General features: G+C 38.9%; 1 protein-coding gene across 4 annotated transcripts in view; it reads left to right on the top strand.

The window, feature by feature from the left end:
- The window catches only part of TRAPPC9 (trafficking protein particle complex subunit 9), a 525,994-nt gene that overhangs the window by 171,897 nt on the left and 327,771 nt on the right, over nt 1–26,326 (top strand). For all 4 annotated transcript variants that reach the window (XM_068396800.1, XM_068396798.1, XM_068396799.1 and 1 more), the window contains one exon: nt 10,438–10,580. In XM_068396800.1, the coding sequence (XP_068252901.1) occupies nt 10,438–10,580 (143 nt within the window). The remainder of the gene's footprint in view (nt 1–10,437; nt 10,581–26,326) is intronic.

Genomic DNA, 26,326 nt, shown 5'->3' with positions numbered 1-26,326 from the left:
TTTGGCATGAAAAAATAAAACTGAGTAACTTTCATGTTACCCAGCGACTTCAGGTTGTTGCATATGAGCCTGTTCAGGCTTGGTAGTGTTTCTTTGGTTCCCGTCCTGGGTGGGAGGGTTGGAGAAGAAAATTCACACTCACACTTGCAAACTTTAACAGTGTCATGAAACTTTCTAAAATTCTCATTTATTTAATTCAAAATATGCACTGAAAGATAATACTTGATTGCTGAGACTACAGTAGCAAGATGTGATGGATGGCAATTTAAAAAAGCACTGTACTTGCTCTCTCAAAAGTGAGAGATGACCTGCTTGTGGATGAGTAGCAACGTTGATCAGATGTGTCGTCCTTAACTAAGGAGTCACTTGGGCAGCACTTGTTTTTGTTTTTTTCCTGATGTTCTTTCTGGGGTTGTGACTGTTTTTATATTATCTTGTTATTTCATTTATGTTTTCATGACATGTAGGGGGTTTATGCTGGATACATGTTCTTTGCACCGTTATGCCCAAGAGTTGGTTTTATCCACTTCTCATGGGTATGTTCTTTTGGTGAGAAGATATCTGCCGGCATCTCGTGCCTTTACAGAATCACAGAATCACAGAATCAACCAGGTTGGAAGAGACCTCAGGGATCATCGAGTCCAACCATTGCCCTGACACCACCATGTCAACTAGACCATGGCACTAAGTGCCATGTCCAGTCTTTTCTTAAACACATCCAGAGATGGTGACTCCACCACCTCCCTGGGCAGCCCCTTCCAATGTCTAATGACCCTTTCTGAGAAGAAATGCTTCCTAATGTCCAACCTGAACCTCCCCTGGCAAAGCTTGAGGCTATGTCCTCTTGTCCTATTGCTAGTTGCCTGGGAGAAGAGGCCAACTCCCAATTGGAGAGAAGTGGGAGAACCTACGTACAGGGTGTACGTAGGGTTTACTCTTGTACAGGGTTTACCCTTGGAGAACCTACGTACAGGGTGTAATGAACAGGTTTCAGTGAGGAAATACATTCAGTGATGCCTCTTTACAGCAACCAACATGTTATATAGCCGTTGCTGGGATAACCAGGCTGGGTTGTTGATCTCCATATAGAGAAATTTCCCCCTTGAAGGAGGTGTGTGTGTATGAGATTTGTTCATCAACATCTGTCCATGCATTTACTCTCATTTTGTACCTTCCTATTTCACAGAATTACAGAATCAATCAGGTTGGAAGAGACCTCTGGGATCATTGAGTCCAACCATTGCCCTGACACCACCATGTCAACTAGACCATGGCACTAAGTGCCATGTCCAGTCTTTTCTTAAACACATCCAGAGATGGTGACTCCACCATCTCCCTGGGCAGCCCATTCCAATATCTAATGACCATTTCTGAGAAGAAATGCTTCCTAATGTCTAACCTGAACCTCCCCTGGAAAAGCTTGAGGCTGTGTCCTCTTGTCCTATTGCTAGTTGCCTGGGAGAAGAGGCCAACTCCCACTTCGCTACAGAATCAGGAGTGGAAGTGTTTGGCATGAAAACCTTTGGACCTTCTGGAACTGGAGAAGTTATTGATGACTTGTCCCTCTCTTCCTTCAAGTGATCCAAGCACAGAAAGCAGGGCTGCCTAATTTCCTAGCACACATTTTTCTAAGAGGTTCTGCAGTTTAGTGTCAGTAGAAAACTCTCAATGGGAATGTTCCACATAAAAGTCACTTGTATTTAAATTATTTTTAATCTCTTATCTGTATCTCAGCCAAGAATGAGTTCTGATAGATGCATACAGCAGTGCTTGTATCTAAGTTGATGGAGGTAAAACCTTTGAGGCGGATAAGAACATGCATCGGCCACTTGGGCGTTTGGCTGCAATAGTACTGCCCTGGAGGCCTGGATGCAATTTGCCTTCAATTAAAGAAAGCAGAATTCTGTGATTAATATTGCCAGAAGAAGTATGTATTATATTTCCTGAATGTTTCCAGAGGAGAATTGAACTCTAGGAGGGAATACTGTCCAGAGGAATAATGCTGTATACTCCTGTCTTTTGGAAGTAACAACTTGTGTTCTAGCTAAAAAATGCACACAAAATAACTTGTGAATATTTGGCTGCAACAGCCAATTAGAAAATGCACACTTTAATGTGAGATGAATGCTCTTCAGTAAACGATTGCTGTATATTGTATTTTATCTGTACATATGTTTGTTAGAATGACCTTTGATTCACCCTGTTCATTAAAGCGGAATGACTATAGCCTGCCTGCCTTTAAACTTTAATATTCTGCTCACATCTCCACTCTTATTATAAATGCAGCTATTTTTAGCTAGCACAGTTTCAGAATACGCCTTGTAAGCTTAAGGGGGATTTTTTCAGCTCCTGTGTGTATTCACTAGAGATTCCTCGTTGAAGCTTACTGATTTTAGGATTGGGGAGGGGGAAAACGTACTATTTAATTCCTGGCATATGCCTGCAGGAGCTATATTTAGCTTCAGCTAGTTGTCACTGCCATTGTGCTATTTTTACAAAGGGATGCAGCAGTTTCATTGTTCAGGGGCTTAACGAGACAAAAATATAGATGGATGAGCTAGATAAACATTGGTGTACTGCAAAAATTGCTATTGAAAGTCAGCGTGTGTGCGGTAGGTGTACTTGAGTAAAACTGCAGTAGAGCATGAACACAACAGGCAGCTTGTTCAATAGACCGGTTGTGTAAATTCCCCGGATTAACACATGTGCTAAAAATTATATTTAATTTTGCTTTAGACTGATAAAATAGTTTAACAGGAATAACAGTGTGGGCTTTGTTTGTATTTGTACATAAAAAGGTCTGACTTACTGCAGTGGCACAATTTATTTCATTGCTTAATGAGTTATTAAGAATTTTATCATAGCTTTCGTAGTTGCCATGTATATTTTCAATGGAAAACAGGAGAAAAAATAGTATGGAGAATGCTTGCTGCAGTTCAGTCCTAGAGGATTGTTACATATGCACTACAAGATGATTACGTATGCATATCCCTTTTATAATGCACGTATCTGAGCTCGTGCTGTCAATTACTATACTATTTGTTGCTTTAAGGAACAATATATACTGGGAAAGTCTCCTCTTCCTTTTTGGGGAAAATCAGGAATTCTGTCTTGATCAATAAAGTATTCCAGTAGATCTAGATTTGCTTCATGATTTGCATTCAGAAAAATGTATAGGTACTTTCTGTACTTTCTTGGCTGTTTAATTTCTCCTTAAAAATATAGAATTTATTTTTTAGCTAAAAAAAGGAAAAGAGAGTTGTGTCATTTATAAAAATACAGAAAACCTAAAGTATATTTTATGTATCAGAAAATCAAAGAGGTTAGCCGTAAGTGAAAAGACTACTATTCTCCAGTGAGAGACAGAGCAATGAATATCTTTCTGCAAAGTTGCATGATATCACTGCACACTCATTCCATCAAATATTTGCATTTAAAAATTCAATTTATTATATCATTTAATTTTTATGAACCATGATATGATGTTTTCTACAGGTAGAAAAATTTCGGATATGGTTTTTCATGTGTTCCACTTCTGATCTTCAGTTCTTGTGGACCTTTCTTGGGCAGCCTAAGATTTGTGCCGGATACTAAAGAGATCAGGGAGGACTAATTTATTTTTAGTTTTGGAATAATACTCAGCTTGAAATAAAGCTTGTGAGGTAAAGGCTTGGAGCTTTCCTTATCACAAATAACATACTCCACTTCTCCCAAATGTCCTTTCAATACCAGTATTTCAAGTAAAGGAAGATCTAAGTGTTTGAGGGAATGATGTGAATTCCTGCATGGAAGAAGCTTTGAAGATACCAGCATCCAAGTCCCTGTGGTCTGAGTTCTGCAGTAAGAGACCAGTCCAAAGAGTCAACACTAAGAAGCGTGTGTAGCTCAGAACATAATGTTGTGAGAGCATTCAGATTTTTGTAATGCTGTGCATTCACAAATTGGTCCAAGGACTGGAAGCTTGATGTATTTGAGTCCCATCTTGGTTTCAGCTGTGTAGGCATCTCCATTTCCCTCCCAATGCTCACATTCTGGTCTTTCCCTGAAAAAAAGATTCAACTGTGTTCGATGTACTGCATTTCTCTATGAACTGTGTTGCTAGAGCAGCATATCCCACGTGCTTGGGTTCGAAAGTTTGCAGTCTCCAAGGCTGGACCTTTTTGGGTTTGGTCCAGTAATGCTTAGGCCAGGTAATTCTGATAGTAAAGATAGGAAATTGAGGTGTGGAGCCACATATAAAAAGAGGGATAAAAAATTTAGTCCAACTAGGGCAAAAAAACCTTACACTCTGATAACTGTGTGCTGTGTGGATGGGGATAAACCACACAGCTTCTCAGCATGAATGAGGGTGATCAAGTAGAAGTAGTCTGAGGCAGCAAGGAGCAGAAGAGGACTTGAACACACTGTTTGGAAATGTGGCGTGTAGCCTGAAGCATCACAGAGGCCCCGTGGGGCTGTGTGAGTATGACAGCCCTGAGGAGAGCTCAGCTTCACCGCCCAGGAGCAGCGAGGAACCTATGGAAGCGGAGAGGCCAGGAGGTGCCACCAACGCTGCATCGCTGCACCCGCGGAGCTGAGGCTGTGGGATGCTGTCTGTGTCAGCAGCATTGGCACTCTGAGCACGCTTTAGGCTGGCCATCTCGTTGCTGTTACTAGCATATTTATTGCCAGGGTTACCTGCTGCTGTTGGAAAGAGTGTGGTTAATTTGAGAAACTCGTTTTCTCTTTGTTACTGCCAGATAATTTAATTAGTTACAGTTAGGCAGCTGAAATTCCTGATCTCTGATTTATTTACACAATCCTCAAAGCTCTTAAAAGAATTTAAGCATGGCACCCAATAGAAGAAATTGAGAAATTAATTTTGTAGAGAAGTTCTCTGGTGCCTTTTGCGAGATGGAACTGATGAACTAGTACATTTGTATTTCTTTTTATTACTAATGGATATCACTGATTGCCCATCAGAGTTGAATATGGGAGTGGAATGGTCAGAGAAGGAGAGGAAAAAAGGAGGGAGGCAGACAGAGAATTTAGCAAAAATGAGGTTTATAGTCTGCTTAAGGAAAAAGCCCTTGAAAACAAAAGGCATACAATGAGAAAAGGGACTAAAAGTCAGAAAGAATGGCTAAGCATTCATGAATGCATGCAGCATGTCATGCTAATGCTAATTTGTGTGAGAAGCAGGAGCTCAGGAGCATGATGGAATTTGGGAAAAAAACATGTTTACTGTTGGGCAAGTAATTTGATTTTTTCTTTTAAAAAGGAAAGTATCGTTGAAGATTACACACCTAGAATACGTTCTTTTCCAAATTTCGAGCCCTAATCCCATGAGATATAATACTCCTTAGTAAGAATTGTTTTCTAATATTTATTAGGTCAGAAACTAAAATGGAACGATTGTATTCTGAATTTATGTATTTTTAGTCTGGTCTTCTCTGTCTTAATGGGGAGCGTGCAATGATACCTTCTGGTATTTCTGCACAGCTATTGCAGTCAGCATCTGCAGAGTCTCAGGAGCAAACTGCCTGTAGCTAAGTGCTGGCATTTCATCTTGTATTAAATGTTGAGATCTACTTAGGATAATTTTTATTATACTAAGGGAATTTAAGAAAAACCTGAAAATGCAGTATATGTGAGCCGTTGTTACAAAGTAGGAATTGTTAATTTAATTATGGAAAACACTGATAATAAATCTTGCGGAAATTAATGTTCCAATTTGGAAAAAAATTGAGGACAAAATCTTGCTTTACTATCTAAAACACAAAATGCAGTATGTGTGGTGATGCGATACTGTAAGAATTAGTATTATAAAGTGGAATCTTCTGGTTCTTCTAACAAGATATACACAGGGATAAAATCAGAGGTATTGCTATTGCTAGTAAAATTGCTTAGGAATAAAGGTAAGAGAAATAAATTTACTAGGCAAAATAGAAGATGTAAGAATTAAACCCAGGAGTTCTGACCTCAGCTGTTTCCATCTTTGTAAATTTTACAAAACCAAAAATTTAGATGCATAAAATTATTTTTCAGCAGTGAGGAGGAAAGTACATGAACGTTTTATTGATTGTTTATTCATTAACAATATATCACTAGAAATTAGTTTCCTGATTACTGGTTCACCTGCTGTCTATATTGTTCTCATTGTTGATAGTTTCTTTGTTGATTGTATCTAATGTTGCTCTTCAATAATTATTCCTATTTTTTTAAAAAAAATTACTCTTTTAGTGTTTCTCATATCTTGAGGATTTTTTTTTAAAACTAGTCTAATTATGAGAGTTGCTAATATTAAATTAAACTGATACTTTGTGTTCTTCTATGCAATGTTTATTTTCCTTTACATATAGCATATAATGATTACATCTCTGCAGGTGGATTCTTATATCCTTGAATTATAGCTACCTTAACATGCTCTTGGTATAAATAAAATTTTTTTTAGCTAAAATAAGCTTCTTCTCTTGCATATAACTTTGAGCACTTTTTCAGCTTCTTGACTCTAGTAGTCAGTCAACCCCTTTCTTGTGAACAAGCATTCACAAGGGTTTGAGCACTGTATTTTACTTCCTAGCGCAAGAAATCCCCTTCACCACTTCTCTTTCTCCCTTCACTTATGTGTTTCTTGTGTCCTTAGCTGTTTTGGGGAGATCTGTTCTCAGTCAGTAATGTTCTAGCTTCTGCATAAGTAGCAATATTCTGTAGAATTATATGGAAATTCTCTTTAGATTTTACTCGCTGCTTCTGGGTAGGAAGTACTGTAGTAGTAGTTCTGTAGAAATACTTGATCTGAGTTGTAGATTCTAATTGAATTGGCAATTAAAAACAGTATATGAATGGTATGAAGTATATGAAAGACTGAGTAACTATTGAGGGATTGGCAGAAGGGTGCTAACTGTTGTCATTTAGTTAGGGAACTCCAATGCCCAATGTTTTGCTTTTCATTAGTGGCATAGTGTTATTCCAATAGCAGTGCTTTTCTAATTTTGCTTTTAATTCTGTTATGAAAGTGAATATGGGAAGGATTTCCATGAACAGACTGGAGAGAATGAAGTAAAAACCAAACAAACAATGGGTACCTGCTCTGTGCAGAAAATGTGTTTGAGGACAAAATGCATGAGAGAAACCAAAATGGTAATTTTTGATGGTTTATCTGTCAAATATTTCTTGTCGGTATAGTAGGTGGTATTAATGTCTGGTGCCATTCATTGATTCATGTCATCTGGAACTTACACACAAAACCTTTCGTTCCTTTTCTTCATCAATAGAAGGAAGGACCAATGAAGTAGTAAAAAAATCATCAAGCCAAAGTCATCATATAGGTTAAACAATTTATCCGTCTTTTTACTATTGAGCTTCCAACAAGTTTTAAGCAACTCTGCTTAAAAACACCAATCTGCGCCCTAGTCCATAGCTATTCTGAATTCCAGGTGTGTTCAGTGGCAGTAGGCTGCTTTTCCTGGCTGCCTGCCCTGAGAGGCCAGTGTACTCCATCCTTCCTTCCTTTTCTTTGTATGGATCATCCTCAGGCAAAATGATGTTCGTAGTGACACCCTGCTGTTTCCTTTTGGTCTGCAGTGATGCAGTTTGGAGAAATCTAATAAATTCTGTTGGTATTTGTAAAGATGAATAAAATCTTCAGCTCAGACTGTTATTTATGTAGGTCTGACAAGGCCACTGCAGTAAGTATACAACATTATTTAAATCGGGGGCTGTAGGATTTGGACCATTCTTCTCTGCAGGTGCTGTGGGAGAGAGTGGTAAATTGTTTTAAATTGGAGCTTTGTAAGCTTATGAAAGTATAAGATTTTTTTCTGTCCTAGAGATAGAAAATCAATCTTTCATATTGTATGTGGAGTCCTTTCCAAGGTACGTGTGCATGGAGGGGTTTAAAGGAGATTGAATTTGTGGGTTTTTTTTTACATCCTGTTCATCTTATATGAATCCTAAGCAATAAAACTTTCTCTGATCACCTGAAAGCTCCTGAAAAAAATATTTCCTTCAGTCATGCTCTGCCCCTATGCATACGTTTACGCTCCTGATGTAAAGTCTGCCTGATGTTTTATCTTTGTGCGTGTGTGTTTGCGTTCCTAGGAACCCTGCAAATCATCACGGCCAGAGAAAGCATGTAGCTTTGGGTGTGCTGTGGTTCTCAGAGACACTAAAAATCTCTTGTGTCCTCAGTGTTAAATGTCCCCAGCTAGAGCTTACATTTTGGGTGAGAAGAAATGTCCTCCTGTTGTCTAAATTAGTATAAGACCATAAGGTTTTCTTTTCCCTCTTCTCTAGCGTGGAGTGTGGGACACACTCAGGGTCATCAGCAAGTTTTCTTTGTCAAATTCCTCACTACAACAGGGACCAAGATTATGATGATGCCCTTAAACTCTCCTGCTCATTATTGGCACATAATGGTTGCATTTTTTTAGCCCTTTTTCTGGAGGTTTTTCATTAGGCATAGGATGTTAGGAAGGGTTTTGCATCTGGAATGATGATGCTCTGTGACCTTTCAAAGTAACATTTATTACGTGTTTACCTGTAATTATATGAGACTGGGCTTAATAAAGCAGCTTTGAACCATGGATCCATACCACAGTAGCTTTCCCAAGCAGGATACAGTGAGTATGACAGCAATAATACCGAACATACGTAGCTAGAGTTTTCACAGATTTCCTGATTGAACTAGAAGTCCATTCTCACAGTACGATGTAAGTAGTGTCAGATCCCTGCACTTGTGGAGTCTAGCTATGATTTTTATTAAATGGTCCAGCTGCTTAATTAGAATGAAGTATGTTTTGAATGGGTTTGCACTTTTTTATTTTTGTATTTAATGTTGATTAGCTCTCCTGACATAACGTAAACTTGAAATCATTAACTACAAATTAGGAGTTGACATAAACAGAGTAGACGGGTGCGTCCAGAGTGCCCAGTGAAGGTTTTTCTTTGTATTATAAGGTGACTCTCATGAATTTTAATGAAACTAAATTAGGATTTGGAGTTAGCCCACTTTACTTAAAAGCAAGCTGGGAATAGGCAAAACATTTATAAGTACGCTCATGCAGAGAAACATTAAACTCTTGATTCTGGTATTTTTAAATCGCTGGGTTGTGGTTATTTTAAGAAATTGATTGTAGCCATGTTTCTGTTCTCTTAGCCAGACTTAGAAACATTATGATATCAAACATGGATGTTTTTTGTAAATTGGAAAATCCTTAGATTGTTCCTTAGAGCTTATGAAAAAAATTAACAGGTTTCATAAAATGTTTTTGTAAATCTTCAATTGAAAGGGAGAGTACTTTTAACTCTCTGAGGATTGAAGACATCTGATAAATATAATCAGTTTCCTGGATAACTTATTGACTTGAGGTTTGCAGGTTTTTGTTTTCTTTACTAAAGCATGAGCTAAAAGCTAATCAAAGAGGAGACAGGCGTTGTTTCTAAATATTTTTAAGAAAAGGCTGTCCTTCTAGACGTAGGCTTCAGCATAACACAGTAATGTTCACGTTAGGGTAATGGTCTGTTTCTGCCTCTGTCCTTGTTCTGAGACTTGGCAAGAGCAGCTGTCTGGGGGCTGGAATAAGAGCTGAGAAAGAATCCAGTGACATTTACCAAATTCTTGACTTGCTTCCAGCAAATTATATTTCAGGAATATAATGAAAGAAGAGGTGGTGTATAGTCTCTTTGGATGAACCAAGGGTTTGTTTTGAGCTTGAGCATGGATGACATGGGGACTGATATGCTGGGAAGCTTCCCACATGCCATTCATTAAGGAAAAAGACAGAAAGCCCAAAATTTCATCACAGAATTAAAGGCTCAGTACTACTGAGAGTAATGAGTAATCTTCATCTTTAATATTTGCTAACCAGTCGTGTTCTATAAAATGAACATCAAAGACAGACAAGGTTCATGCACTAGATCTAGTCAAGTGTTGTTTAAATCTGTTAGTTAATGGAGATGAGCGTATGTTTACAGTGACTTGTTAAGAGACCAGATGCTTTTAGTTTTGTATAGTCTTTGTCTGTCCACACTCAAAAATTTTAAAGGTTTTTCCATTTGACTATGGAGGTAATGAAGTGGTGAATATTTTTCAAGAGTATGAAAGAGCGTATAATTTAATAAACACTAAATTCTTTTAAGCAAAAATAAGCTCTTCAATTTTTCTGTTAAATGTGATATGGAGAGGAATTACATAAAGGGAAGTCCAGCTGACTTTGTTCTGTACTCCTTAGTTTTGTATAGGATTAGGAAAAGAAGCGACTGTTTACATAAGATGCAGTTATTTGTTAGATTGACTTTTTTCTTGAGATATTAGAATGAATGTGTTAGGATGGCAAATTCTTGAGGGCATAGAAACTTTGTTGGTAAACCACTTCTGTGGTCTAATTTAATTGAACTTGTGAAATGCACAGTAATGAAACACAGCTAATAAGTAATTTACTTTTATTTCTCTAGACACTGGAAGCCATTTTGAATTTTAAGTACTCTGGTGGACCAGGACATGTTGAAGGATATTACAGGAACCTTTCACTAGGCCTTCATGTAGAAGTAGAGCCATCTGTTTTCTTTACGCGTGTCAGTACCCTTCCAGCAACAAGGTAAGCCTTGTTTTGACTCTTGTATATTTGACTCATTGTGTCTATTATATTGGCTATAACTTAAAGACCATGCTGGAAACTTTCAATATCATCAGCAACATGTAGGTAAATAATTATATGAAAGAACTTTCAAAATTCTTCGTTTAGGATTTTAGCCTCCTTTAACTGCAAACTATGATTAAAGCAATCCATGTGCATTGGACAATTTCTGAGGTTCAAACACTTTTTCATGATGTTGGTTTTTACCAGGGACAGGATATCTCCTGTTTATTATAAAATGTGATGACTTCTTTCTGTATCTCTTCACTATTGTGGTGTGTTGTACATTACGTTGTTTTGTGTTTGTATAACAGAATCTTACCCAAAATGCATGTGTAAATGATTGTCTTTGGATGTGAGGAATAAATTGTTATTGTTCTCTCCTTTGGTGCTTGCTCTCTCTTGTAAGCCAGAGAGTAGTTTCACTTATCGTAGTGAGTTTTAAAAATTATGGTAACACGTGATGGTAGTCAAATGCCATAATCACGAAAATCTGATTGCCTAAAATTCATCAGCCGGAGAGTACAATTTTAATAATGTGGGTTTTTTTGCTAAAATTGTCTTTATTTGCTGCTAAATACACAGATCCTATTCTGTATGTTTTAATTTTGTATTGCTTTACATGCTTCTTAAGCAAAGCAGCTTTTGCAAAAATGAATTCTGTAAGTTAATGATTTTACCAATCCTTAATCAATAATTTTTTGTTAATATAAGTTCACCTATGCTAGTAGTGAAATACTCTACAATCTTTAAATATTTGGGGTATATTCAAACTCTGGCAGTTCCAGAGGTGGCCTTTGAATAGCTTTAATTCCAAAGGTGAATAAACAAGCTTGGGTTTGTTGGGAAGAAGACTGAGAATGGACTTTGGTTTAGTGCGTAAGTACTTCTGGGGTATAAATATCAAGGAGGAGGAAATACTCACAGAATCACAGAATCGTCTTGGTTGGAAAGGACCTCTAAGATCATTGAGTCCAACCATCAACCCAACACTGCCAAGTCAATCACTAAACAATATCCCTAAACAATATTCCTAAGCACCATATCTACTTGTCTTTTAAATACCTCCAGGAGTGGCGACTCCACCAGTCCCCTGGGCAGCCTGTTCCAATGCTTGATAACCCTTTCCATGAAGAAATTTTTCCTAATGTCCAGTCTAAACCTCCCCTGGTGCAACTTGAGGCCATTTCCTCTCGTTCTATCGCTTGTTCACAGAATCACAGAATCACAGAATCAACCAGGTTGGAAGAGACCTCAGGGATCATCGAGTCCAACCGTTGCCCTGACACCACCCTGTCAACTAGACCATGGCACTAAGTGCCATGTCCAGTCTTTTCTTAAACACATCCAGAGATGGTGACTCCACCACCTCCCTGGGCAGCCCCTTCCAATGTCTAATGACCCTTGCTGAGAAGAAATTCTTCCTAATGTCCAACCTGAACCTCCCCTGGTGAAGCTTGAGGCTGTGTCCTCTTGTCCTATCGCTAGTTGCCCAGGAGAAGAGGCCAACTCCCACTTCACTACAACCTCCCTTCAGGTAGTTGTAGACTGCAATAAGGTCACCTCTGAGCCTCCTCTTCTCCAGGCTAAACAACCCCAGCTCCCTCAGCCGTTCCTCGTAGGTCAGACCCTCCAGACCCTTCACCAGCTTGGTTGCCCTCCTCTAGACTCGCTGCAACACCTCAACATCTTTCTTGAAGTGCGGGGCCCAGAACTGGACACAGTACTCAAGATGCGGCCTCACCAGTGCCGAGTACAGAGGGACGATCACTTCCCTAGACCGGCTGGCTACACTATTCCTAATAGAGGCCAGGATGCCATTGTCCTTCTTGGCCACCTGGGCACACTGCTGGCTCATATTCAGCTGGCCATCAATCAACACCCCCAGGTCCTTTTCCACCAGGCAGCTTTCTAGCCACTCTTCACCAAGCCTGTAGCATTTCATGGGGTTGTTGTGATGCAAGTGCAGGACCCGACACTCAGCCTTGTTGAACCTCATGCAGTTGACCTCTGCCCATTGATCCAAAGTGTCAAGATCCCTCTGCAGAGCCTTCCAACCCTCCAGGAGATCAATACTCCCACCCAACTTAGTGTCATCTGCAAACTTACTGAGGGTGCACTTGATCCCCTTGTCCAGATCATTGATAAAGACATTAAAGAGAACTGGCCCCAACACTGAGCCCTGGGGAACATCACTTGTGACCGGCCGCCAGCTGGATTTAACTCCCGTTCACCGCAACTCTTTGGGCCCGGCCATCCAGCCAGTTTTTTACCCACTGGTGGGCCCGGCCCATCCAAGCCATGAGCAGCCAGTTTCTCCAGGAGAATGCTGTGGGAGACCGTGTCAAAGGCTTTACTAAAGTCCAGGTACACAACATCCACAGCCTTTCCCTCATCCAGTAAGTGGGTCACCTTGTCATAGAAGGAGATCAGGTTAGTCAAGCAGGACCTGCCTTTCATAAACCCACGCTGACTGGGCCTGATCGCCTGATTGTCCTGTACGTGCCCCATGTTAGCACTCAAGATGATCTGCTCCATAACCTTCCCTGGCACCGAGGTCAGTCTGACAGGCCTATAGTTCCTCGCTCCTCCTTCTGGCCCTTCTTGTAGATGGGTGTCACATTTGCTAATTTCTAGTCCCTACTCTTTTACACGAAGGATGAAGTTAGTGCAAGAAAAAATTGTTACAAATTGGACAGGAATACGCTTTTATTAAAAAATCCCCTTGTAATAATCAGCTACCAACTATCAAGTAGCAGTATTACTGAAAAGAAAGCCCATGTGCATAGTGGGAGCAAGCATTTTGTTTGGTTTAAATTCTGAAATTATTTCAGTCCAATTATGTAATACTACTACTACTAATAGTTGAGAGTGAACTTAATTGATCCAGGAGATTTCTACTGGTCCTAGGACGTTTTTCATGACAGGGTTCAGAAATAAAACCCAACGATAGGGAAGAAGGGAATATAAGTCTAGGAGATATTGGGGGCATATTTCCTTTTCAAAGGAAAGAGTCACCAGTATCTTACCATTGCAAAAATGTCAAAGGATGGATGGACAGCAATGTAGCTTGCCAAACATGAAGTGTTTCTTTTGTTCCTGTGAACAACAGAAGCAAAACCTCAAGAAAAGCAAGAAAAGTTACCATATCTAGTTTGGGGCTTGAATTTGGAGAAACGTGAACAAAAGTGGACAAGTTGGAGAAAGTCTAGAGCAAGAAGAGTGATAAAACATGACACACTAAAGCATAAGTTTAAAGAAACTCTTGGTGTTGCTGATGGCAAAGAGAAGACTGACAAGGGACTTAAGTTTTAATTACGTAAATGGCACTGCCAAGAGGATTGGTATCTGTTTTTCACAGCAGGTAATAGAGTAAATAATAACCTTTGCATATAGCAAGGGAATTTTAGGTTAGACAAAGACAGTGAAAGACTGAAATAGCTTCTGTAAAAAATGTTTAAAAATGAGACAAAGGTTTTTTTTTTTTTAATGAGTAGATTGTGTCCGGCTCTTACAAAAGAGACCTAAAACTATATGGCTTTATTGGTAAGCAAGTTTGTCAAGCATTTTGCTGTTTGGAAGTGTAGCATAATAAGCATAATTTTTTTTCTTTTAGGATCTGTCCTAGTAAAGTAAATCTAATCCTAATTGCAAAATCAGAACATAGTATCCGGAACAGCTGTTTGCAAAATTCCAGGAACCTTATTAATGATGTTCAGAGTTTCCTCCCTACAATGGCACATTCTTAGGCCTTTTCACAGTTTAATAAGTTTAATAAGTGATCTCTCTTTATCAACCTGGAAGTACCACAGCATCTACTTTAAATAGAACCATAGAATGGTTTGGGTTGGAAGGGACCTTAAAGACCATCTAGTTCCAACCCCCTGCCATGGGCAGGGACACCTTCCACCAGACCAGGTTTCTCAAAGCCTCATCCAACCTGGCCTTGGACACTGCCAGGGAGGGGGCAGCCTCACCTTCTCTGGGCAGCCTGGGCCAGTGTCTCACCACCCTCACAGGAAAGAATTTCTTCCTAATATCTAATCTAAATCTCCCCTCTTTCAGTTTAAAACCGTTCCCCCTCGTCCTATCACTCTATGCCCTTGTAAAAAGCCCCTCTCCCGCGTTTCCTGTAGTTTTCAAGAAGATTCATTACACAGGTTAAAATATTCAGTTTGCATTTATTATTTGCATGCATAGTCCTCTTTCTTCAGTGTCAAAAATGTCCTTTGTACTCTGTCTGTGTATGCTTTTAAATGGAGAGCATGACTGCTCTTTGGTTTACTGCAATTACTTTCCTATATCACAGAGCAGCTTGGGTGTGAAGCTGTGAACCTGCCATAAAAGCTTCAAATATAACGTGATGCTTTTATTTCAAACTCTCTTGTTGGTCAGCTGGCTTTTTGTGCTAGGTTTCCCCACCTGTATTTTGTGTAAGGCAAGTTTATCCGACCCCTGCCTTGTCAATCGATTCTCAGGAATTTGCTATGTGAGGAAATTATTTAATCCTGAAATCTTTAAAAATAGATTGAGGTGCTAATTCAAAGGTAGAGTTTCTGCCTTGTTCAGCTGTGTACGGTTTCACAAGTCTTATAGCAGCAGGTGCTATATATAGTGGCTCCAATTCAGCCAAGTGCTTCAGCTCACATTGTAAGCCTTTGCCTCATTCTTTGCCTGTTCATCATACTGATCAGCATTTAAGCCAATGGAGACTTTATTTTAAGTGATTTGCTGATTGGAGATGTAGTTAAAGGTGTGACTGCTTTTAATTGATGATCAGAGGACTGGAGCATCTCTCTTATGAGGAGATGCTGAGTGAGCTGGGTCTGTTCAGCTTGGAGAAGAGAAGACTGAGAGGGGATCTTATCAACACTTACAAATACCTTAGGGGCGGGTGTCAAGAGGAGGGGACCAGACTCTTCTCAGTGGTGCCCAGTGACAGGACAAGAGGCAATGGGCACAAACTGAAACATGGGAAGTTCCATCTGAATATGAGGAGGAACTTCTTGACTTTGAGGGTGCCAGAGCACTGGAACAGGCTGCGCATGGAGGCTGTGGAATCTCCTTCTCTGGAGATATTCAAAACCTGCGTGGACGTGACCCTGTGCAACATGCTCTAGGTGACCCTGATTTGGCAGGGGGTTGGACTAGATGATCTCCAGAGGTCCCTTCCAACCCTTAACCATTCTGTGATTCTGTAACTAGGGTGCCTAAAAGCTTTACTGAGTTGGGGGAAAATACTGTAATATTTAAATTTCTTTCAGAAGTGTTTTGTTGCAAGACTTGTTAAAAGGCTATTCAAATCTTTTTTTTTTTTATTACATTAGGTATATATAGTCTGCTAAGTCATGAATGCTTTTTGGTTTTAAGTGCTTAATATGTCTTGCTGTTTGCTCCATACTGTTAGCTTTAGTGATCAGTAACACCATTCCTTCACTCTTGTGCTTCCCTGTGTAGATTCTCCATCAGGAGAAGTCGTGTGTCATTCGATATTATGTTTTAGAGTGAAAAATAGCAGAAATATGTCATCACAATCTGCTAAGGATAACTATTTGACATTAAATGAAACAAAGTTTGTTTTTTGACTGTTAATCATCTGAGACTCAATGACAGCAAATTAGAAGTCTAATTTTATACTTTTACTTGCTCTGTTAAAATCTTGAATCTGATTTCCTTTTGATTTGCAGCTGAGATTGCATTGCTTAAATTCTACCTGAGGCACTAAGCTATTTTTATTTAGTCATTATGAGAAACGGTATTTTACAGTTTACCTTCTCAGCTGTCGTTTCAGAATGGAAGTTATCATTGCTTTCATTTTCTGGATTCAATTTTTTCCCTTTCTTTTATGTTTTTGTTGGTTTTATTTTACATTTTACCTCAACAAAAGTAAGAAACAATATTTTTCTAGCTGCTGGGCTTAAAAAGTCAAAGCAAAATAAAAAACTTTGAATATAGATTCTTCCCTTAGGCCTTTACTGAAAAAAACAGGAAAAATGTTAATGAAATCACTCCCCCCACCCCCCCCCAATTGTAACATAAACATTATGGTTTATGCAAAAGTCTTCCAGACTTAATTGGTGTTTCTTTTATTTAGCTGCTTGAGCAGAATGCATGGGAAATATCACTGAAACAACTGAGGATTTTGGTTTATTTTTTGTTTTTCTAAATATCTACCAAAATTATGTCTTCCACTCATGCACAGGTTTCTGCTTTATAGGGAGAAGTTTCATTAACTGCCTCTTCAGTATATCTTAAGATGCATTTAATCCTGACAACAGGTCCTTTTAAACTTTATCTCTGGTGGTCTGCAGAGGCATCCGTGTTTAGTTTGATGCAGCCCTTAACATGCTGCAGTGCCTGATCTGTTGCCTAGTTCTGATTCAGATATCAGCTCTCCTATCTGAAGAGATGATGTTCTGTCAGTAAATGGCTGGAATCTGCTCCGAGGTTTTTCACTGATTATATCAACCTATGCTCACTCAGCTGCCTACGTCCAAAACCACCAGCAGTACAGCCTTGTGCTGAGAAATCGTTTCCCTTTGATCATGTTACCTGTAATCCTTGATTCTGCTTATTTATGCTTGCAGGGAGATGATAGTCCCGTGATACATAATCAAGAATGCAGGTGTTTGAAGCAGCCCTGAAATAGGGTATAAGAGATAATGAGTTAATGTTGAAAGTTCTCCCAGTCTATCCCTTAGCTCAATCAAGTCTTGAAGAGCTTCAGGGATCTACTTGCTTAACAATTTATTTACCATAAAATGCAGATAAATCTATATAGTAAAATTGTGTTCATTGGCTTCTGTGATTGGATGTACCATGTTAATTGATTCCTTATCAGGTCTAGCCCCAGAACTACTGGTGTGATTCCAGGCCTCAGAACAGTTCAGTTACCAGCAGATTATAGTCTGCTAGCGGAGATCTGATAATCTGATCCTAGACTGCCAGCAGAGATCTGATAATCTGATCCTAGACTGCAAATGGAGATCTGATAATCTGATCCTAGACTGCCAGCAGAGATCTGAGAATCTGACCCTAGACTGCCAGTGGAGATCTGATGCTAACGGTTCAGTGTAAGGGAAGCATTCTGTTGATGGTTTCATGTGATATACCTCTTCATTTTGACTTAGTGTTAGCTCCAGGAAAGTCTGCTGTTGAAGCTTGTGCTAGCTAGATTGTCTTGAACTATCTCCTTTATACGTGTTGATTCCTAAAGGCATTACCCGCCAATTTTGGCAGGCACTGAATGTCCTTCCTTATTGCCTTTATCAAAGAGCAGAGAGCGTGAAAAAACGCCAGAAAAAATACTGCTTCACTCCACACATTTGGTAAGAATTCAAGTAAGGCATGCTCTGCATGCTGTGAGGTGCCTCTTGCTCTCTTTGTGTCCCTTGCCGTTGTGCCACCAGTAAAAAAGTTCTTAAATAAGAGCCATCTACAAAGGTCAGAAAATCTTGGTCTTGCTCATTGCAAAGGTGCTTGCTTATTACATTGAGGTGCTGGAGCGAGTCCAAAGAAGGGCAACAAAGCTGGTGAAGGGTCTAGATCACGAGTCTGATGAGGAGCAGCTGAGGGAACTGGGGTTGTTTAGTCTGGAGAAAAGGAGTCTCAGGGGAGACCTTATTGCTTTCTACAACTATGTGAAAGGAGGTTGTAGCGAGGTGGGTATCAATCTCTTCTCCCAAATAACAAGTGATAGAACGAGAGGAAAAGGCCTCAAGTTGCACCAGGAGAGATTTAGATTGGATATCAGGAGAAATTTCTTCACGGAAAGGATTGTCAAGCACTGGAACAGACTGCCCAGGGAAGTGGTGGAGTCACCATCCCTGGAGGGATTTAAAAGATGAGTAGATGTGGTGCTTAGGGACATGGTTTAGTGGTGGACTTGGCAGTGTTAGGTTAATGGTTGGACTTGATGATCTTAAAGGTTCTTTCCAAACAAAATGATTCTATGATTCTATGAAAGGTGGTGAGACGGTCTGAATTTGTAGATTAAGTCAATCCACAGTGCAACAGGGATGCTGTCTTCACTTTTGGGCAAATTTCAGAAGCCAGATGTGTAAGAGTACCTGGCTTACCTGTAAATTGTACAAATTCAAGATGATGAACAGGGTAAATTTTTTATATTTTTTTGAGGCAGCAGACTTTTCTTCCTATCTTAAAACCACCATTCAGCTGATGAGACATGAGCTGCAGATCTCTTTTGGCAAGTGCAGAGGCTTAGACTCTGTTCTTGTAATTGAGTCCACAAAAAGAAAAAACAAGGATCTGCAAGAGGTCTGACAGTGTTAAATTCAAAGTGTCAGTTCAAACAACTGTAGGTTCAAGTTAATCTTCCTTTGTACCATTAATGTATGTCATTTAATTATATGTTTTGCAGTGTGCTCCCTAGTCTAAGACCTTTCATTGTTTGTATTTAAAGTTAGGATCCAGTTTTTCCAACTTTGTTTCACTGAAGTGTTTGAAGACTGAAAAAGAACGATCTTGACTATGTTGAGGGTTCTCAGGAGAGCCTCAGTTTGGTGGGTAGAACTTTGGGTCTTAATGAAATCAGACATGATTTTCAGCTTTTCCATTCTAGTTTCCAGAGTTGCCCACATTTTCACCACAAATTGCAACAGAGCCTCTTCAGCTGTCAGGTTCGGGTTAGAAATACTCACCATTATATATTTACAAATCATACAAGGGAAAGGTAAACAGCATGTTTCTTTGGCCATGCTCTAAGAGGCATTTTCGTTATGCAATAAAAAATATCTATAATGTTTTCTAAAACAGCTCTTTGCTTTATGTAGCTGAATTTTGAAATTAAATGTTCACATATGCTACATTCAGAATGAGAACCACCTCCTGACAGGCAGCTGTTTCCAGTCTTTCTCAATATTTCGGTGTTCAAATGTCAATAGAGCTTTGAAGGGTGGAGAAAAACTCTTTTGGTTGGGTGCTTGAAGAGCAATCTGTTTAGTTTTGAGGATGGCTAGGATATGACCTGTTTAAAGTGAATGGATGTCTCTACATGGAGAAAACATACAGTCTTAAATTCACTTTTATGTTAATGAAAAAAAATTAATAATAAAAGCCAGTCAAAATGGAAGCCAGGCAAATTCAACTACAAATAAACCTCTCATTTTGATCAGTTAGAGTGATTAACTGTTAGAAAAATCTGTCAAGCAATGGATTTAGTAACCATTTTTTAATGTTCTCTGGACTGGATGTCTTTCTAGAATATATTCTTTATTTATACACACATCACTGAGCTCAATATAGATTCTACCCAGTAGGAACCTTTGACACGTGGGAGGTTACATCCAATAGTTAAATCATCTTGCTAACCTTAAACTCTGCTAATTGTATAATGTTGCAGTGGGTTCAGGGAAGAGCAGCAAAAAGTAGCTTACAAATTGAGAGAATTGATTTTTGAGATCAAAATGTTAAATATGTACGGTTTGGCACGGGAAGATGTGAGAACATAAATCTGCAAATATTTATAGATGTGCTGGGAATATTTAACATAATTGAAAAGGTTTACAACTGGGAGAAGTCAGATGAGGACAGTTCTTGGAATATGTGAAAAGACCTTTTAACAGTAAGATGGATAATCTGACAGTCATCTAAAGTTAGTCTTGGAAGCTTCAGTTTTAGACAATTTAATAAAAAATAAATTGAATTAAAGAAACCCTATTGAAAATGCAGTAGCACCAACAAAGATGCTCTAGATCGTTGTTTTGCTTTGTTGCTCTTTGTGTTTGTCAATGGATTTTGGAGAACAGGGTTGTCATCTGGAGCGCCATCATCTGTCATCATTGCCAGTGCTTCGCTTCACTTTCTGACGTCTCGTTTTGAGTAGGGATGTTGTGTATACCTGTTTAAAGGAAACAGAAAGGAAGGAAGAAAAAGCGTGATGTGAAAACCCTCCATGATTTCAGTTGATGGGGAAACTGAGCTGAGTCAGGATGTAGATAACTTGCCAAACCCCCCTGAGCATTTCTTGTTTAAACTGACTTTAAAACTAAGCTTGAAACAGAACTGCGATGAGATTACCCACTGAAGTGAGCCGTCATTAGAGCATGGCAGCTGCATGTGGTTTTTAATACTGTGCTAAATGTTACTGAAGAATATTCTCTGCTGTCATTTCAGAGTAGATTGGAATAGTAAATGCAATACCCCTGAAAGAAATTTCTAGATTACAGTGTAATTGTCTGTTGCCTTAAGTTCCCATGGCCCCAGTTTTGTGGCTATTTATGGAATCATAACTGTCATTGTAAGATTTTTAAAATACAGAATGATTCATCATGTCACTAACTTCTGTTCATGTTATATCCTGAATTCCGCAATAAAGGATAATGGAAATTAATTTATACAATAAATCTTCAAGACACTGTTGAATTAACTCAGTTTTCAAGAAAAGATTAAGAATTCTTGGTTTTTAGTGTTTGAAATGAGTATTGACTTCATTTTGCATGTTATTCTGAGACCTTCAGATTATAAATCACCCAACTGAAAATAACTTTCTTTGTAATTCTAGTTTTCACATGTACAACCTTCTGACGTCTAGATTTTTGTGTTACTTGTAAAAGAAAATCTTGAATTTAATGAAATTTAATGAAATATAACAAGGGCAAGTGTAGAGTCCTGCATCTGGGCAAGAACAACCCCATGTACCAGTACAAGTTGGGGGCAGAGCTGTTGGAGAGCAGCGTAGGGGAAAGGGACCTGGGGGTCCTAGTGGACAACAGGATGACCATGAGCCAGCAGTGTGCCCTTGTGGCCAAGAAGGCCAATGGCATCCTGGGGTGTATTAGAAGGGGTGTGGTCAGCAGGTCGAGAGAGGTTCTCCTCCCCCTCTACTCTGCCCTGGTGAGGCCGCATCTGGAGTATTGTGTCCAGTTCTGGGCCCCTCAGTTCAAGAAGGACAGGGAACTGCTAGAGAGAGTCCAGCACAGAGCCACGAAGATGATTAAGGGAGTGGAACATCTCCCTTATGAGGAGAGGCTGAGGGAGCTGGGTCTCTTTAGCTTAGAGAAGAGGAGACTGAGGGGTGACCTCATTAATGTTTATAAATATGTAAAGGGCAAGTGTCAAGAGGATGGAGCCAGGCTCTTCTCAGTGACATCCCTTGACAGGACAAGGGGCAATGGGTGCAAGCTGGAACACAGGAGGTTCCACTTAAATATGAGGAAAAACTTCTTTACTGTAAGGGTGACCGAACACTGGAACAGGCTGCCCAGAGAGGTTGTGGAGTCTCCTTCTCTGGAGACATTCAAAATCCGCCTGGACGTGTTCCTGTGTGATATGGTCTAGGCAATCCTGCCCCAGCAGGGGGATTGGACTAGATGATCTTTCGAGGTCCCTTCCAATCCCTAACATTCTGTGATTCTGTGATTTGTGATTCTGTGAATATGTGATTTATGGTAGATTGTTCTGAAGGAAACACCATGGACAAATAAGGAAGATCACTGAAATGGAAAATGTTTGCACATTGTGATTTTTAGTATTCTTCCACTTAAGCTCTGAAACTGTTTGTTTGAGCCAGGCTTATTTCCTTTCCATTAGCAGTCGAAATGACAGACGGAAAAAAGAGTAAAACCCTTTCAAGAACTTTTATTCTTTATCCTATCATCTATATACAGTCAAGTACGGCTCTAATTCATCTTCATTTAATTTGGACTTTTAACATAATGCAATAATTTGTATATCATTCCCTTCAGAAAAGACAGATGTTCTATTTGTGGTGTCTGCTGTATTTTTCTGGACAATTTTATATTTTATTTCATAGGGAAATGAAATTTATATGATCACTTTAACTGTTTCCCCCTCTGTCCTAGGTAAATTTTGACTAATTTTAGCCAGCTATATAGGGGAAAGTTAAATATATTCGTGCAGATTGGTAGCTGGGCAGAGAAGAGATATCCTAATTTATGTCCCAGTGAGGAAAAGCAGAAGCATGAGCTCAGCAGTTCCCTGCTCTGTTCCCTTCACCAGTTGGCATGGATGAGCTCAGGGCAAGCCAAAACCATTGCGCTGCCCACTGTGGTTGATGGACGGGTGGAGAAGCAGCTATGGGCAGTTTGGGGGGGTGTACGATGAGAGATATGATAGGACTATGATGGGGGAGATAGATTGGAACGTGGATATATGGGAGTTGAGATTTTTGAGATGCAGTAGTGTATTTCTGTCCTATATCTTCCAGAAGAATCCATAAATAGTTGGTTATTTGGGTTTTGCAGAAATTAGAAGCTCTGTACTAATTAATGTATTTTTCCTAAATGCTTGTATATTGTGTGTCCATGTCCATAAGTATATGGAGTAAAACTAGATGACGGCTTAATTTTGTGTGTATTAATGTGCGATGATACCATGTTATCTCAATAGATGTTCTGGAGTGAAAAACCCCACAAAACCAAACCACCCAAACACAAACTGACTTATTTTAGATGTGTTTGACACAAACTTTAAAAAGAAGCTAGTTACAGCAAAATGACCCAAAACCTCTAAAAAAGCCTGGGAAGGCACTGATAACTCTGCACGTTGTGTGAAGTGTTGAAGATGGAGTTCTCTGCCTTCTCTGGGATGAATGGTAACTAACAACTTCTTAACTAGGCTTAGATGACTCAAAATCCACTCAAAGTGGATTTTTTTTCCCCCAGTAACTCACCCTGTACCTCCCTCCCCAAGCCACTAAACATGTAGTGTAAACTATTATGTGGTGTTTGATAGTTTGTAAAAGTTAGAAGAAATTGGGTAAGTGTGGGGTAATCTTTCCCAGTTCCAGGAATCAGTGGCTTATGACTGGTATTGGTCAGCCAAAAATTTCAGTAGGTCATTATGATGCATAATTTAATCATCTTTATTATTTTGAGTATTTTAAGTTTTTAAAAGTGTACTTACTTTTTTTTTTTTTTTAAATTAATTTACATGGTATGGAGGCCAGGGTTAATGGTCTATGATTTACAATATTGCCTTAAAATCCTTAAAGTAATATGAAATTGGAAATTTCTCTGATACAAAGCTTAGTTTAAGCAGCAGATTGCTGGCTGGACTTACATGTAGTAGTTCAGCAAAGTCATACTGGAGTTCCTTTATCACACTTGCATTATTATGATTTGCCTCTCAAATCTCCTTTACTGACACTTTGAGATAAGTTCTTTAATTCCTCTCACTTGAAGGTCAGCCTTCTGTAAGTTCACATGTAGTGAAAACTGATATAAATAGTTAATTTGGCTTTCTTGCTAATCTTTGTTTTCCTGGAACTTTCACTTTCACCCAGATCATAACTCAGCATCATTGGTTCTACACAGTCCTACTGATTGTGGCATGTTAAAAAAAAAAATTCATTCTAGTTTTCAGATCTTTAGCAAATTACTCTTTAACGACTTGAGGGTTTATTTTTTCCTTTTTAACTTTATTATGATGTTACCTCTAGTTTTCCAGAGCTTATGCTTTTTCTTGGTTTCCTTACTTGGATGCAGCTTCCAGTATTTGAAGCTTGATGTTTTAATAAAAATATTTTTGTAACCTTTAATTGTGTTTGTTTTTCATTGCTCTAATCGTCTCTTTGATACTGTCCTGTATTTACTTGGAACATCTAATGCTATGTTTTTCTACCATCTTAATGTTACCTTCAATCTTTTTGTACCTGTATCATATTCTTCTGTTTTCAAAGTGCTGTAATAATTCTGTAACTTTGATTTTTATTAATTAAAGGTTTCCCTGGAGAAGTAACTTAAAATTCACAGGGCAATAATTATTTCCTCTACATGTCTATTTTGTGTAGTGTTTGAAGAGGATGAAATAAATGTCATGATGATGAATAATTTTCACTGCATAGCCCAAGAGTTCATATTTGGGAATTTTTAGTATTACTTGATGGTATTTAGTCCTGAAGGGCTGCTGCTTGTGTACGTCCTTTATATTTATGGCATGAATTGTTTTATTTGCAGAACTTCGGTGCTGCTGCCAAAAGATATTGCACAAAGCTTGAATGTTATTTCAGATAGTTGCTTGGTTTTGCTATGGGATAAATAAAAAATTCCTTCCATGTTGAATTTTGTAAACATAGTCTACACTAGACATCTCTCTTGCAGATCATAACTTCATATCTACTGGAGAGGCAGAAGTTTGCTGTGTCTTTACAGGTCGTCCCACTCTCCCAATGATGAGATGGACGCCAGGCTTTTTTTTTTAATTATTCTTTTTCATTCCTTACTGGTAACAGGATAGCTACCGACTCGAATACTACCCTTCCAGTTATTTCTTTCTTGTGAGCTCTTAAGGAAGGGAGTTTGTAATAAGAGCTATGACTCCTTATTTGTTCTAAGTTCTTGAGTTTTGACATGTTTGCTTCAGGCACTCAGCTACCTTTGTACATTCTTTTCTATATTCAGTATTCATTGAGGTTTTACCCAAAGAGAGTGAAAACCCTTAAAATATATATTAAAAAAGCCTCCACCCCCACTTTTGCTTTTTACTTTTGCTAAGAGACGTGCTACTGTCCCCAAGCAGTGCTTGCTTGTCATTTAGTGCCTGATTGCATGTGACATTGCTATCACTTCATGACCCAAACCTTAACCTCCCGTGCTTGTCCTATGAGTGTTCCCGTCTCAAGGGTTTGCGGGTAGCAACACAACTCCTCCTGTATATGCTCTGAAAAGAATATCTCTTGATTTTCAGAAGAGAGTTATGTTATGAACCAGAGAACCTGTTTCCAAAGTAGAAAAGCGGTTCTTAAAGTCTTGCACCTCTTGAGTTTAATTGCCTGCGGAATGGCTGTCATTTGAGTTTAATCGCAAGTTATTACTCAATAGGATAAATATACTTGGTTGCCTGAGGCACACAACTGTATCTTACTTAGTTTGAATATGCACATTGTTCGAAGGATGGCTCTGATGACTCTCACCTTACCAACATATTCCTCTCTCCTCCCTTTTGGGGAGCTTCTGATTTCATGTGAACTCTCTCTCTAATTAATGGGTGACGATGAGTTCTACCTCTGACATCGAATAAGAGTTACTTTTCCCTTTGTATTGATTCTGATAGCAATTACATGGGATGAGATGATCCATAATCTTTGTATGATGGATATACTACTTTATACTGTAATTCACAATGACAAGTCACCTAATTTTGTTATATGTGCATTTAAAGTTCAAAGTCATTAATACTTAAAGCTAAATTGTAGGGATGCTTAAGGTTGGGATATTTCTGTGTTGCTAAGTAGCCTCTTAGGAAGTTTTGTATTTCAGAGTCGACTGATGCATTATTGCAACTGTATGATTGTATTTGGCAATTTGGTATCTGGTTCTGATATTTTTCCGTGTGTATTATATTATAAACTACACTCAATGCCTTACAGTTGTGCTTAGTTTTACAAGTAAGAAAAGTTTATAAATAAGAATGAAAATTTACAAGAAAGTTTCTTCTTGTCAGTGTTATTTCCTAAGGTTACCAGAAATGCGGTTGGTATATTTATACAGAATGCTTCGAGGGAAATATGGATTTGAAGGACAGTAGCTGAGAAATAAAAGGTTTTCTGTGAGAGCTGCCTGTGTTTGCCTTTCTTACAGATGGGACAGAGTTGTCTCTCAGAATAGTTGGTATAACGGAAAAGTACTCTAGTTACCAGCTTACTTTGGCCTGTAGACAAACCAGCTATCACAGTAAAAGGAATTGCTCTCTGGCACTGGGCAAGGATTTAAATTTTTGCTGGTAAA

Source organism: Nyctibius grandis, chromosome 3 (assembly GCF_013368605.1).
Source record: "Nyctibius grandis isolate bNycGra1 chromosome 3, bNycGra1.pri, whole genome shotgun sequence".
Classification (NCBI taxonomy): domain Eukaryota; kingdom Metazoa; phylum Chordata; class Aves; order Nyctibiiformes; family Nyctibiidae; genus Nyctibius; species Nyctibius grandis.
This window is presented reverse-complemented; position numbering and strand designations above follow the sequence as displayed.